This window comes from Hyla sarda, chromosome 2, assembly GCF_029499605.1.
Source record: "Hyla sarda isolate aHylSar1 chromosome 2, aHylSar1.hap1, whole genome shotgun sequence".
Taxonomy (NCBI): Eukaryota; Metazoa; Chordata; class Amphibia; order Anura; family Hylidae; genus Hyla; species Hyla sarda.
In genome coordinates this window covers 486,428,882-486,444,857 of record NC_079190.1, presented here as the reverse complement: position 1 = coordinate 486,444,857, position 15,976 = coordinate 486,428,882, and the positions used below count along the sequence as shown (strand labels likewise).

Here is a 15,976-nt window from a genome sequence, read left to right as displayed (position 1 = left end):
TTGGAACAGTGGGCTGTGAAAAAAAATAAATTTAATTTTTCATTTTCACGTACCACTGTCCCAAAAATCTGTCAGACCCCTGTGGGGCGTAAATGCTCACTGTACCCCTTATTACATTCCGTGAGGGGTGTAGTTTCCAAAATGGGGTCACATGTGGGTATTTATTCTTTTGCATTTATGTCAGAACCGCTGTAAAATCAGCCACCCCTGTGCAAATCACCAATTTCGGCCTCAAATGTACATAGTGCGCTCTCACTCCTGAGCCTTGTGCGCCCGCAGAGCATTTTACGCCCACATATGGGGTATTTCCATACTCAGGAGAAATTGCGTTACAAATTTTGGGGGTCTTTTTTTCCTTTTACCTCTTGTGAAAATAAAAAGTAAAGGGCACCACCAGCATGTTAGTGTAAAAATTTTTTTTTTTTTTACACTAACAGGCTGGTGTAGACCCCAACTTTTCTTTTTCATAAGGGGTAAAAGGAGAAAAAGCCCCCCAAAATTTGTAGTGCAATTTCTCCAGAGTACGGCGATACCCCATATGTGGCCCTAAACTGTTTCCTTGAAATGCGACAGGGCTCCGAAGTGAGAGAGCGCCATGCGCATTTGAGGACTAAATTAGGGATTGCACAGGGGTGGACATAGGGGTATTCTACGCCAGTGATTCCCAAACAGGGTGCCTCCAGCTGTTGCTAAACTCCCAGCATGCCTGGACAATCAGTGGCTGTCTGGAAATGCTGGATGCTGGGAGTTGTAGTTTTGCAACAGCTGGAGGCTCCGTTTTGGAAACACTGCTGTACAATACGTTTTTCATTTTTATTGGGGGGGGGGGGGGGGGACAGTGTAAGGGGGTATATATGTAGTGTTTTACTCTTTATTAGGTGTTAGTGTAGTGTAGTGTTTTTAGGGTACATTCACACTGGCGGGTTACGGTGAGTTTCCCGCTAGGAATTTGCGCTGCGGCAAAAAATTTGCCGCAGCTCATACTTGAAGCAGGAAACTTGCTGTAAACCCGCCCGTGTGAATGTACCCTGTACGTTCACATGGGGTGGGGGGGGGGGGGGTGGGCAAACCTCCAGCTGTTTCAAAACTACAACTCCCAGCATGCACGGTCTGTCAGTACATGCTGGGAGTTGTAGTTTTGCAACAGCTGGAGGCACACTGGTTGGAAAACCTTCAGTTAGGTTCTGTTACCTAACTCAGTATTTTCCAACCAGTGAGCCTCCAGCTGTTTCAAAATTACAACTCCCAGCATGCACGGTCTGTCAGTACATGCTGGGAGTTGTAGTTTTGAAACAGCTGAAGGCACACTGGTTGGAAAATACTGAGTTGGGTTCTGTTACCTAACTCAGTATTTTCCAACCAGTGTGCCTCCAGCTGTTGCAAAACTACAATTCCCAGCATGTCTGATCACAGAAGGGCATGCTGGGAGATGTAGTTATGCAACAGCTGGAGGTACGCAACTACAACTCCCAGCATGCCGAGACAGCTGTTTTCTGTGTGGGCATGCTGGAATTTGTAGTTTTGCAACATCTGGAGTGCTACAATTTAGAGACCACTGAACAGTGATCTCCAAACTGTGGATCTCCAGATGTTGCAAAACTACAACTCCCAGCATGCCCAGACAGCAAACAGCTGTGTGGGCATGCTAGGAGTTGTAGTTTTGCAAGATCTAGAGGGCAGTATAGAGATCACTGTGCAGTGGTCTCTAAACTGCAGACCTCCAGCTGTTGCAAAACTACAAATTCCAGCATGCCCACACAGCAAACAGCTGTCTGGGCATGCTAGGAGTTGTAGTTTTGCAACATCTGGAGGGCTACAGTCTAGAGACCACTATAGTGGTCTCAGACTGTAGCCCTCTAGATGTTGCTAGGCAACTACTCACCGGCTTCCGTCGCATCCGGGAGCCGTCCTCTTCTGCCGCACGCCGCCGCAGATCTCCGTCGCCGACCGCCGATCCCCGTGGCTCCACTGCCTCCGGAGGGGTAAGTGGACTCCGGCGCCGCTCCTCTTCGTTTTCCCCGTTCTGCCCCGCCTATTGTGGGAGGGCAGGACGGGGAAAACGAAAGTAAACCCCTCCGCCCCAGATCTGCTATTGGTGGTCGCGTCTAGACCACCAATAGCAGAGATAGGAGGGGTGGCAAGTCTGCCACCTCACTCCTATCGCTTTAGGGGGATCGTGGGTGTCTTAGACACCCGCGATCCCCCTTCTATTGCGGGTCACCGGGTCACCATAGACCCGTAATGACCCGGAATCGGCGCAAATCGCAAGTGTGAATTCACTTGCGATTTGCGCCGATCGCCGACATGGGGGGTCTAATGACCCCCCTGGGCATTTGCACGGGGTGCCTGCTGATAGATATCAGCAGTCACCCCGGCCCGGCGCGCGGCGGGGGCCGAAATTCCCACAAGCGTATGCATACGCCCTTCGTCCCCAACAGGTTAATAAAAAAATAAAAAAAAGCCACTATAAAACTGAGATACTGGACAAACCTTTGTTGAAGCCTGTGGCAAAAGCTGACAAGATCCTAGGATACAGCTGGACTCTCACTCACAAGGACTGCTATACCATTATGCTGTAAGGACTTTCTTTTTGTTTTCTGACCTTGTCTTGCTTATTTTATACGCAGCACTGTGATACCTTTTTTCAGATTAAATGTTTAATCAGCTCTGGTCTTTTGATCTCTAAATATAGGAGCTCACCTTTCTGAAGGAAGCTCTGGTGAAACACGTTTATCAAAGGGTTAATTTGGTGACTTGCTGGGACTGGTAGTGGATACCCAGAGGTCTGGCGGCTTTAACCGCATCTTGACCAAGCCGTGTGAACGGTGAAACATGTCGAGGGGGGCTGCTATCTGATTTTAAACATAGTGGTGTCCCTTCCTACCTGTATGGCACACTGCAGGTGCATACAGCAAATCAATAATTGAGTTACATCGTACTCAGTGACAATTCTACATAGGAAAAGAGAGACACCCTGACTTTTTAATCTAGTGTGTGAACTAATAAAGCTATATCTTTTTAATATATGGGAAATTAGGGAATTAGTGGATCACTGCGGTGATCTTTTGGTGAATATGCGGCTTTAACCCTTGCACCATCACACTCTCTCTCTAGCGTCTTGGCTCGACTGATAGGGTGTGATCGTGACGACTGGTGGCAGTGTCGGGATATATTTAGAGATTTTTAGTGCTTGCTGGATTTTACCTGTAGGGAAATCTTAGCACTAATAGAAATTGCTACATATTATTGTGTGTAAATTCCAAAGACAGAGCTCAGTGCTGGTCTAAAAGACACACAAAAAGAGTGCAAGACAGTTCTGTCCTCCCCATCTCCTGTTTTACCTCCTCTGTCTCATCTCGGAAATATAAAGTCCAAGCCTGCACTGGAGCTAATGTGCCAAGAAAAGGACATCCCTACTGCGGGAAAGAGCTGAGTGACATGAGACAAAGTCCTACAGCTGGGACTGCCATCCAAGGAGTGATATCTCCTGAAGAACGCAGCAACATTACTCCCTATCAGGACAGTACTCCACATGAGGCCTTGGACTCTGTGGACTGTCTTACAACACCTCGGGAATGTGGATGCTAATATGAAACTCCAACTATTTCTCCAGTACCAAACTGCAGAGAGAGAGAGGCACAGGCTTGAGCCGCAGAGAGAGAGAGAGAGAGAGAGAGGCACGAGCCCCTCAGAGAGAGGCACATGCCCCTGAGAGGCACGAGCCGCAGAGAGAGGTGGAAGAAAGAGAGGCCCACCGGAGGCATCAACTGGAGGTTCTGAGGGGATGCTTCATCCGCACGCAGTGATGTGCAGGATCAAGGAGACCACAAACCTCGCTTGGAACATTTCCCCATGTTGGAGAAAGATGGTGATCTGGATGTGTTCCTGAGGGGATTTGAAAAGGTTTGCCGGCAGTTCCATCTACATAAGGAACAGTGGGGACGATATCTAACCCCACGGTTGCGAGGGAAAGCTTTGGATGTGTTTGCTTCGCTTCCCTCTGACTATGAGGCAATAAAATCTGCCCTGCTAAAAAGTTTTAATCTGATTCCAGAGACTTATCGGAAAAGATTTCGGACTTTGCGACAAAGCGCCACAGAAAGCTGCACTGAACATGCAGGTCAGCTAAGGACTGCATTCAGGCAATGGACTGGGGGCCTACAAGTCACTACCTATGAGGCCCTGGAGGACTTGATGGTCCTGGATCAGTTTCTCCAAACACGGAGCTTTGAAGCCAGAGAGTGGATTTTGGACCACAAGCCCAAGACAGCAGCGGAAGCAGCAGAACTAGGAGATGACTTTGCCAATAACCAGGCGCCAGCAGCAAAGCGTGGATCTGCACAAGCTGGAGCAAGTACCTGGAGGGGAGCCACACACCCACAGAGCACCACCAGGTCAGCCGGGAAATTCTTGCCATCATCACCAAAAGCAACAGGAGCCACATCAGGTCAGGGGGACACCCGCCGATGTTACAGATGCAATAAGATTGGGCACCTGAGTGCCACTTACCCCAACAAGAAGAATTCTCCACCGGCAGCTGGAGGACACGCAGCCGTTCTTCTGGTGTCCGGAGCGGTGGAGAAGAGGGGATAACCTACAGAGCGTAACTGTGGGTGACCGGGTGACAGTGGGTTTACAAGATTCTGGAGCCTCATTTACCTTGGTGCGGCCTGAAGTGGTGGATACAGAAGGCATCATCCCTGGAAGAACCATGGCTTTATAAAGGAATTGGAGGTGTGCGGCCTGCTGTGCCCATGGCCCGTGTGTACCTGGATTGGGATGTGGGGTCTCTGAGGACATCCCTGTTAATGTTTTCTGCTGGGGAATGATTTGGGTCGGATGCTCTGTCATTATGCTCCAGAGGACACTACCTGCACACCGGATGGGCTAGGAGAGAGCCCGGTTCGTTCTGAGGTACTGTGCGAGACTTTGGGAGACACTGTGAAATGTCATAACTAGGAGGGAGTGCAGGGGATTGATACATTTGTACCTGTGACTGAACCAGTGATGTTTTTTCAAAAGTGAAATGGGGTGTATTGTAAAATGTGATGACCCCATCTGTTATTTGCTTACAGGGAGGTACCCCAAGAGTCCACGGGTTCCTCGCCCCCTGAGAATTATTGTATGGTCTCAATGTGCGGGGACCCCTAGATATAGTTAGGGGGGAATGGTAAGGGGGGCTACCTGCCCCTGAGACTTCTGTGGTGGAGTATGTTCTGAGATTCAGGGACAGGAGGCAGGCATTGACTGTGCTGGTACAGGACAACCTCACAGCAGCACAGTCCAGGCAGAAGTACTGGTATGATCACAATGCAAGGGACCGGGTCTATGAAGTGGGACAGAAGGTAATGGTTCTGAACCCCATCAGGCAGAATAAATTGAGGCTGTCTGGGAGGGTCCCTTCCCCATTCTGCAGTGCCTAGAACCCACCACATATGTAGTTGCCCTTGATGAGAAAGGTCAGAGGCAGAGACAGTACCACATTAATATGGCATACTATGACCCTGAGGAGGTGGTACTCAGTGTATGTAGTGCACCAGAGGAAGGGCTGGGTAGTGATCCCTTACTGGACCTAGTGGAGGAAGCTAAGAGCCAGGGATCCCTTCAGGATGTAGAGATCAATCCACAGCTCTAAGCTGCAAAGAAAAGGCAGCTAAATGAGGAAATAGGCCCCTTCTGTGCCATCTTTACTGGGAATGCAGGGCCTGTGGTGTCAAGAAGAGAAATAGACGGTTAATGGAGACAGATCTATCAGCCTGGAGAGGCCAGATCTCTCTGTCCCCATCTTAAGGGGGAGGTGTCAGGCCCAAGGCCTGATTATAGAATCCTACATGTGTATTATAATTGTATTTGTGTATAATCTGAGGCGGGGGTGAGGGTTCATTCAGACTGTATTTGCTTTTGTGTATTCCAGTTTTATTAGGGGGTCTGTCTGTCTGTCTCTGTGTTATTCTTCCTTTGGAGTCAGGCACTCTGGCCATCATAAAACGAAGACAAGGGACCAGGAAAGAGGGATGGCAGTTTCCCCCTTTTCCCTCCTAAAAAGCCACTATAAAACGGAGATGCTGGACAAACCTTTGTTCAAGCCTGTGGCAAAAGCTGACAAGATCCTAAGATACAGCTGGACTCTCACTCACAAGGACTGCTATACCATTATGCTGTAAGGACTTTCTTTTTGTTTTCTGAGCTTGTCTTGCTGAACTCTCTTATAATATTTTTGTACCTGTATGTCATTTGTTTATTTTATACGTTGCACTTTGATACCTTTTTATCAGATTAAATGTTTAATTAATCAGCTCTGATCTCTAAATATAGGAGCTCACCTTTCTGAATGAAGCTCTGGTGAAACACGTTTATCAAAGGGTTAATTTGGTGACTTGCTGGGACTAGAAGTGGATACCCAGAGGTCTGGTGGCTTTTACCCTTCCACCATCACACTCTCTCTAGCGTCCTGGCTGGACCTGTAGGTTGTGATCGTGTCCCTCCCGCTATTCTCTCTGAAAATAGTGGCGCCCAACGGACCCCATTGACTATAATGGGGTCCATTGGGACCCGTTATTGCCCATTGCGCCCTGTCAAAATGACGGCCATCAAACTCCAGAAAAAATGATGGCCGTAATTGACGCGGCACAGTATGGTGAGAATATAGCCATAGCTGTGTGCTATATTAACATTGTGAATGATTCTTATTGTGAGCATAGCATTTACATGTACAAGTTTTTTTCTTGCCACATATTTTATAATAAAGCTGGTTACATACATATTATTTATTATTATTAATAATAATGTCCTGGGTTTATTGTATATTATTGATTTTGCACTCTCACTCATTGTTGTGAAGTGCGACTACTTGTGACCTATTACATACTGCCTATTATAGTATTATTTGATAAATACACTTAAATATGGCGTCTTTAGGCATTCGGTATATAATTATTGCTTTCCTTCCTCAATTATGCACTTTTAAATGACTCATCGTTGTGTTGATATTCTGGTCTGGTGACTTGGTGGCCTGGGGTAGATGCTTAAAGGAGTACGCTGGCGAAAATAAACTTATCCCCTATCCACAGGATAGGAGATAAGTAGCTGGTCACTGGGTCCCCCCGCGATCACCCAGATGGGACCCCGGCTTTGTCAGTGAGGAGTGTGTGTCGTCTACCAGTAGACGGCACATGCTCTATTTCTATGGGAGTGCCAAAGATGCCTGAGAGCCGGGTCCTATCCTGGTGATCATGGGGGGGGGGGGGGGGCAAAGCGGTCAGCCAGTCGCTTCTTACACCTCTCAGCCGGAATGTTGGACCACTCTTCCTTTGCAAACTGCTCCAGGTCTCTCTTGTTGGAGCAACTATAAGATCTCTCCACAGGTGTTCAATGGGATTTAGATTTGGACTCATTGGTGGCACTTCAGAACTCTCCAGCGCTTTGTTGCTCTCCATTTCTGGGGGCTTTTTGACGTATGTTTGTGGTCATTGTCCTGCTGGAAGACCCAAGATCTCGGACACAAACCCAGCTTTCTGACACTGGACTGTATAGTATGACCCAAAATCCGTTGGTAATCCTCAGATTTCATGATGCCCTGTACACATTCAAGGCCCCCAGTGCCATAGGCAGCAAAACAACCCCAAAACATCATTGAACCTCCACCATATTTCACTGTAGGTACTGTGTTCTTTTCTTTGTAGGCCTCATTCCGTTTTCGGTAAACAGTAGAAAGATGTGCTTTACCAAAAAGCTCTATCTTGATCTCATCTGTCCACAAGACGTTTTCCCAGAAGGATTTTGGTTTACTCAAGTTCATTTTGGCAAAATGTAGTCTTGCTTTTTTAGGTCTCTGTGTCAGCAGTGGGGTCCACCTGGGTCTCCTGCCATTGCGTTTCATTTCATTTAAATGTAGACAGATAGTTCTCGATGACACTGATTCTCCCTGAGCCTGCAGGACAGCTTGAATATCTTTGGAACTTGTTTGGGGCTGCTTATCCACCATCCAGACTATCCTGCGTTGACACCTTTCATCAATTTTTCTCTTCCATGTATGCCATGGGTTGCAAAATTCTTGAAATGTTGCGCACTGTGGACAAAGGCAAATCTAGATCCCTGGAGATGGACTTGTAACCTTGAGATTGTTTGATATTTTTCCACAATTCTAGTTCCCAAGTCCTCAGACAGTTATCTTCTCTTTCTGGTGTCTATGCTTAGTGTGGCGCACACACAGACACACATTGCAAAGGCTAAGTGAACATCTCTCCTCTCCTTTTTTTATCTGCTTTCAGGTTTGATTTTTATACTGCCCACACCTATTACTTGCCCCAGGTGAGTTTAAAGGAGCATCACATGCTTGAAACAATCTTATTTATCCACAATTTTGAAAGGGTGCCAATAATTTTGTCCAGCCCATTTTTGGAGTTTGGTGACATTATGTCCAATTTGCTTCTTTTTCCTCCCTTTTTTTGGTTTAGTTCCAATACACACAAAGGGAATAAACATGTGTATAGCAAAACATTTGTTACTGCAATTCTGTGAGAAATACATGATTTTCTAGAAAAATTTCAGGGGTGCCAACATTTACTCACACATCCCCCTGTTCTGCTGCTCACTCATTCTGACATCCACTGCTCAGAAAAGGGTGTGTCTGAGGCAAGCACTGAGCCCGCCCTTACCATGCATTAACTTTCTCCCCGAGTCTGCTGTGCTGTCTCTCTTCATCCAATCACTGCAGGCTGCTCTGTAACCCCCTCCTCTCTGTTTTCATGCTGAAGTCTGACAGGACAGGAGTGAGCACAGAGAAGTGCTAGTCCCGCCCTCACTTCCTGGACTACCTGTGTTTCAGCTGGGACAAAGATGATGCTGCAGCCGCACAGGATTATGTTCTGGATGGTATGGGGACCCCAAGTGGTCTTCTTTTATTTAATTTTTTTATCTAATTTTTATAAGTAAGCAATGCTTTCTATAAAAAGGAGATAACATTTTTTATTTTTTAAGTATATTAGACAAATGTTTTGCCAACATGTATAACATATAAAACGTTTTTTTAATCGGACAGTGTGGGTAGGAGCATTGTTATCCTGGAAGATTGTATCACTATCTGCAGACAAAGTCTGGACCATGAAACAAAGAGGAGTCAGTAGAACATGATATCACACCTGGAACCATAAAGGAACCCTGCCATACTTAACAGTGGGTTTAAAGGGGATCTGTCCAGCTGTATTTTCTGCAGGCACCATTAGGTAATTGTCAGGGTATAAACACAAACTGTACGTTTCCTGGAGCTGGTGGTGGTTGCCAAACTTATATAATCACCTTTTTATTTTTCAGTTAAATGTCAAGTAGGTGGAGCCAAGCTGCTCAGGTGCCATGGTCACCACCTCACTGACCCTCCACTCCTCCATTGTAAGCTGAGCCCTGTACCTCCGTCAAGGAGGGGCTGGAAGGTAAAGAGAGCAAGGAAGCGTGACAGGCTGTGGCACTTGGCAGCTCGGCTCCTCCTCACTGACACTTAGCTGATAATTAAAAAAAATATATTTAAAGGGGGGTACTCCACTGACCAGTGTTCAGAACATTTAGTTCCAAACGCTGTGTGCGCGCTGCGGGGGTCGGACGACCCCCGCAGCGCACACACAGCGTTCGGAACTAAATGTTCCTAACGCTGGCCCAGTGGACTACCCCTTTAAGTTTGACCACCACCATTGTCTCTAGATGTACGTACACAACTGGAAGTGAGAGAAACCATCTTGCCCGTCTTCACGCTTTCTGGCCTTTGCGAATCTTCTGCAGCTGTTTTTCCAGACTTTGCATCCTGAGATGTCTTGTTCCTTTTTCTAGTTGATGACACAATCGCTCGCAGACAGCCAGTGAAGATGGCCGGGTTCCTGGATAACTTCCGATGGCCGCAATGTGAGTGCATCGACTGGGGCGAGAAGAGGAACACGATTGCATCGGTGGTAGCCGGCGTTCTGGTAGGTGATGTTTTATGTCGGGTGATGGCAGTGGAGTTATAGTTTTATCAGTAATGGAGCTATGATGTCTTATCACAGACTACCCCTTCAAGGAGTACTCCGGTGGAAAAAGATATTTTTTTTTAAATCAACTGGCTCCAGAAAGTTAAACAGATTTGTAAATTACTTCTATGAAAAAATCTTAATCCTTTCAGTACTTATGAGCTGCTGAAGTTGAGTTGTTCTTTTCTGTCTAAGTGCTCTCTGATGACACCTCTGTCTCGGGAACTGTCCAGAGTAGAAGCAAATCCCCATAGCAAACCTCTTCTACTCTGTGCAGTTCCCGAGACAAGCAGAGATGTCAGCAGAGAGCACTGTTGCCAAACAGAAACGAACAACTCACCTTCAGCAGCTGATAATTATTGGAAGGAGTAAGATTTTTTAATAGAAGTAATTTACAAATCTGTTTTAACTTTCTGGAGCCAGTTGATATAAGAAAGAATTTTTTTTTTTTTTTTTTTTTTTTTCCCCTGGAATACCCCATTTAATAAAAAAAAATCTTAATCACTCCAGTACTTATCAGCTGCTGTATGCTCCACAGGAAGTTCTTTTTTTATTATTTTTTTTTTTTGTCTGACCACAGTGCTCTCTGCTGACACCTGTCAATGTCAGGAACTGTCCAGAGCAGGGGAAAATCCCCATAGAAAACCTTTTCCTGCTCTGGACAGTTCCTGACATGGACAGGGTTGTCAGCAGAGAGCACTGTGGACAAGACAGAAAAGAAATTCAAAAAGAAAAGAATTTCCTGTGGAGCATACAGCCCCAATCTGAAGATCTTTAATCTCTGGGACCCCCGCGATCAGACACATATCCTATCCTGTGGATAGGGAATACATTGTTAAACTCTGGAGTACCCCTTTAGAGGGGTTCTATGCTGTAGATCAGTGGTCTCAAACTGTGGTTCTCCAGATGTTGCAAAACTAACTCCCAGCATGCCCGGACAGCCGTTGGCTGTCTGAGCATGCTGGGAGTTAGTTTAGCAACATCTGGAGGGCCACAGTTTGAGACCACTGATCTCCAGTTGTTAGAATAGTCGTTTGACAATAAGATGACCACACAGTTTCCCCCTGCTAGGATCCTCAGCGATCAGTTATCTCTTGGGAAACCTGGCAGTCAGTGTTCAGTTTCCCAACAGCGCCACCACAGGAGAAATAAAGCATTACCCATCACACATTCACATAGGTTGTCTTTGTTATACAGGGATGAGAGTACTGAACAGGAAGGAAAAATTTTCTAAAAAAAAAAAAATGTTTTGTATAAATTCTAACCACCCTCTAATTTCCCAATTTTTAAGATGAATTAATCTAAACTCAATTTATTCAGATTTTAACCCCTTAAAGAGTACCTGTCGTAATCTTGTTCAATTTTACAATCCTCCCAGTTCACTGCCCCCATCATGATAAACCACCCCCTGCCTTTATTTTTATTATTTGTTCGTTTTCTACCTTGATATTGCTCTGTATTTTCTGCTCAGTCTCAGTCAGATTCACAGACTGGGAAGGGGCGTTCCCCAGCAGGCGTGACATCATCTGAAGCCATACAGGGGAGAACTTCCTCCCTCACTCTGCTACACACAGCCCAGAGCAGTTCATTGTGTGTGAGATGAGCAATGATTGCTTAAGGCTGCACCCCCTGCCCCTCCACTCCCCTCGGTACTCCAGACTGCATTTCCTGATTTTGGACTTCTCCAGTGTGCGAAGGGGAATGTGCTCTGGACAAGTAGGGAGACATCTAGTGGCAGCTTTTTTTAAATACAAATAAAACATACAAAACTTCATTTATTTTTTTATTTTTTTAAAACAAAGTACATTAGAAAGATTAAGGAGTGCAGTAGCAAATATTAGTTTTAATGATGGTGCCCATTTAAGTAATTTTTTGAATTTATTTATTTTTCCCCTTTTGGCAAAGTATATTAGAAAGGTTAAAGGGGTACTAAGTAGGGATCGACCGATTATCGGTATGGCCGATATTATCGGCTGATAATCACGATTTTGGGCATTATCGGTATCGGCAATTACCTTGCCGATAAGCCGATAATGCCCCGGCCTTCGCACCGCTCCCACCGCACCGCGACCGCCCCCGATCCGCCGCACCGCACTGCATTGCACCACGACCGCCCCCCCCCCCCCCCCCCCGTAGTGCTGGGCGGTATACCGGTATGGATTTTTGCCCATACCGCTATACTGGTCGGGCCCCTCCCCCCACCCTCCGAGTCAATAAAAAATTAAACTTACCCGTAATGGGGGTGGTCCGGGCCATCCATCCTTCCTTCCTGTAGTGTCCGGCGGCATTCCGGGTGGAGGGTGAACCGGTCCGGGCTGTCCTTCTCCGGGGGTCATCTTCTCCACTCCGGGCAGGCTCCGGCCTAGTACGCTGCATAGATGCCGCTACGCCGTGACGTCAGGTGCGTCGCTGCGCACGGGCGTCACTGCGCAGCGGCGTCACTGTGCAGCGGCGTCTATGCAGCGTACTAGGCCGGAGCCTGCCCGGAGTGGAGAAGATGACCCCCAGAGAAGGACAGCCCGGACCGGTTCACCCTCCACCCGGAATGCCGCCGGACACTACAGGAAGGATGGATGGATGGCCCGGACCACCCTTACAGGTAGGGGGAGAGAAGCGGGTGGTGGTGGCGGCGGCGGCCTATGGCACCGCAAAAGCCACCGCAGTGCATTGATTTAAAGCGCCCGCTTTAAATCAATGCTCTGCAGCGGTGTCGCGGGGGGGATAAATAGCCGATAACTTATACCGATATTATCGGCTATCGGCCCTAACCTCCACCGATTATCGGTATCGGCCCTAAAAAAACGATATAGGTCGATCCCTAGTACTAAGGATAGGGGATAAGTGTCAGATCTCCTGTACGTGGCCCTTACTCTCCTAAATGGAGCGTGTCTACCCCTGCACGAAAGGATGGCTGACATGCCCCCTTAATGCAGCTCTATGGAATAGCTGTACTGTCATATCTCTGGCTCTCCCATTGAGATGCATGGAGGGGGTGTGCCAGCCATTGCTTTCTGTAGTGGTCGACGCGCTCCTTTTAGAAGGAGAGCCGCGGCCCTGTACTGGAGATTGCAGGGGGGGTTCCAGAGGTTGGACCCCCCCCCCCCCCCCCCAAGGTCTGACACTTCTTAGGATAGGGGATAAGTTTCTATATCTTATTTTAATGTTTTGCCAAATTGTATAACATATAAAAAGTATTTGAATCTGACATTGCCCACCATTTAAGCAATCCCCTAACATATTCCACAATGTAAACGCATAGTAAACCTACTAAGTCCTGTGTCTGATGGTACTCCTATATGCTGACCTGTGATCTGGTTTAGTTTTTTTCAGGCTGGTGGATTATGATCGATGCTGCGGTGGTGTACCCCAAACAGGAGGATCTGAATCATGCTTTTCACACGTGTGGGGTCTTCTCTACGGTGGCATTCTTCATGTAAGCTGGTTGTATACACACTCCATGCATTAGGAAATGACTATATCAGTGGCCTCCAACCTGCGGACCTCCAGATGTTGCAAAACTACAACTCCCAGCATGCCTGGACAGCCGTTGGCTGTCCGGGCATGCTGGAAGTTGTAGTTTTGAAACCTCTGGAGGGCCGCAGGTTGAAAACCACTGGACTATATCATATTGCTATAGTTCTGTTTATAAACCCTGGTTCAAAGGGGTTGTCCAGAGAAAGAGTATTACATTTAAAAGTGTCCATGGTGGCAGTAAAACATAAAAAAATATATATATATATATATATACAGTGGTCCCTCAACATACGATGGTAATTCGTTCCAAACGACCCATCGTTTGTCGAATCCATCGTATGTTGAGGGATCCGTGCAATGTAAAGTATAGGAAGCTGTACTCACCTGTCCCCGCCGCTCCGGCCCAGGTCCTTACCGCTCCCGCTGCTGTTCCAGGGGCTCCCGATGCTGTCCCGCTGCTCCGGTGTCTTCTTTGCGATCCTCCGGTGTCTTCCGCATCTTCTGCAGGGTCCGGGTCTCGCTTTCTGGTGACGTTATTACGCTGCTGCGCCGGCGCGGCGTGCGTAGTGACGTAATAACGACGCCGGAAAGCGAGGCCCGGACCCTGGAGAAGATGCGCAAGACACCGGAGGATCGCGAAGTGGACCCGGAGCAGCGGGAATAGGTAAGCGAACCTGCCTGGGATGCTTAAACTGCTATCCGACAGCAGCTTAAGCATTTTGCGCTGTCGGATAGCAGTTAATGCGATGGCCCCGACATATAAAAGCATTGTATGTTGATGCTGACATCGACATGCGATGGCCTCTGAGAGGCCGTCGTATGTCGATTTTATCATATGTCGGGGCCATCGTAGGTTGGGGGGTTACTGTACTCAATTACTACAGATGCCCCTCTGGTGTCAGTCCCGCTGCTCAGAGCTTCTTGTTCTCTGTACCGACACCTGACACTTTAAGGCCAGGTTCACAACATGATTATATTCGTCCAGAAAGGCAAAGGGCAGCCGGTGCAGACTGAATCATTCGATGCTAGGACTGCGGGGGTGTTGCTGGTCTCCATAGACTGCAATGGGGGAATTTAAGTGGCGGAAAGCTCTGCTGCTGAAATTCCATTGTGTGCAGTGAAACCAGGAAAAGGAGAGGAAAAAAACCGGGGGTTCTAAACGAGCACTACTGCTTGAAGAAAAGGATTCGGAACGCCAATATAGCACAGGACAGTTTATTATGGTTTAGAGCAATAGGACCACGCGTTTCGGCACCAGCATGTGCCTTCTGTTTTATGGACCTGAAGAAGGCACATGCTGGTGCCGGAACGCGTTGTCCTATTGCTCTAAACCATAATAAACTGTCCTGTGCTATATTGGCGTTCCAAATCCTTTTTCTTCAAGCAGTAGCGCTCGTTTAGAACCCCCGTTTTTTTTCCTCTCCTTTTCCTGGTTTCATTATTTCCGTACCCCTTCGTGGATACGGACAGGGGGTTTCGAGCAGCACAACTGCCGCTACTACCTTCCACTTCACACTCCCCAGGTGAGGTGCAGTCACCGTTGATAACCTCAGCGGGACATCACATTACCTTGAGTGCAGTGGTTTCTGACAATCCTACCACGCCCCATCACACACGAGAGAGCGCCCCAACCTTTTTTTACTGCTTCCTCACATCGTGTGCAGTGGAATCCCATTGAGCGCAACGGAGTGTCCAAGTAGAATTTTTAAAAGAACTCTGTTTTTTTCATTTATTTATTTTTTATGCGACTGGCACAGTGGGGATACAACAGGTCCCAACAGATCCCATTTACTATTATGGGATCCATTGGGCGCTGTTGTTTTTTTACGGGAGTAGCTGTAGGAAAAAAACGTTGCATGATGTATTTTTTTCCTCCTGCTATTCTGCCCGGGTTCCCTGACAGACGTCGCACTGCAGTGTCACAACGGATGTGTGAAAGAAGCCTTATATAGTTGTTCAATGGTTATAGAGGTATGGATAATCCCTTTCTCTTAGCAGGTCCCCCTAAGGCTATTTTACAAAATCACTGTAAATATGCCATTTCTTTGGAAAATGTTGATAAAATTGTGGCGGTACTAAAACTAAATGCAACATGGGAACAAAGCTTAAAGCCCATTTCTGCATTTAGCAAGCAGGGCCCCATATCTCAGCTTCTTGGATTCTGATTGTTTTGTGTTTGTAATAAGGCATTGTGGTTGTTAAAGGGGTTCTCCGGCCCTAAGACCTCTTATCCAAAGGGTGCCGACCACGGGGGCCGGAGTATCGTGACGTCACGACTGCACCCCCGTGTGACGTCACGCCCTGCCCCCGCTATGCAAGTCTAGTGGAGGAGGCGTGATGGCTGTCACACCCCCTCCCATAGACTTGCATAGCGGGGGGGTGATGTCACACGGGGGCGGAGTCGTTACGTCACGATTGCAGGGGTCCCCAGTGGCGGGACCCCCGCGGTCAAACATCTTATCCCCTATCCTTTGGATAGGGGATAAGATGTCTTAGGGCTGGAGTAC

General features: G+C 47.4%; 1 protein-coding gene across 1 annotated transcript in view; it reads left to right on the top strand.

The window, feature by feature from the left end:
- The window catches only part of TMEM50B (transmembrane protein 50B), a 32,982-nt gene that overhangs the window by 5,251 nt on the left and 11,755 nt on the right, over positions 1-15,976 (top strand). The window contains exons 2-3 of the mRNA XM_056559543.1: positions 9,820-9,953; positions 13,316-13,428. Of these exons, the coding sequence (XP_056415518.1) occupies positions 9,855-9,953; positions 13,316-13,428 (212 nt within the window). The 5' untranslated portion in view covers positions 9,820-9,854. The remainder of the gene's footprint in view (positions 1-9,819; positions 9,954-13,315; positions 13,429-15,976) is intronic.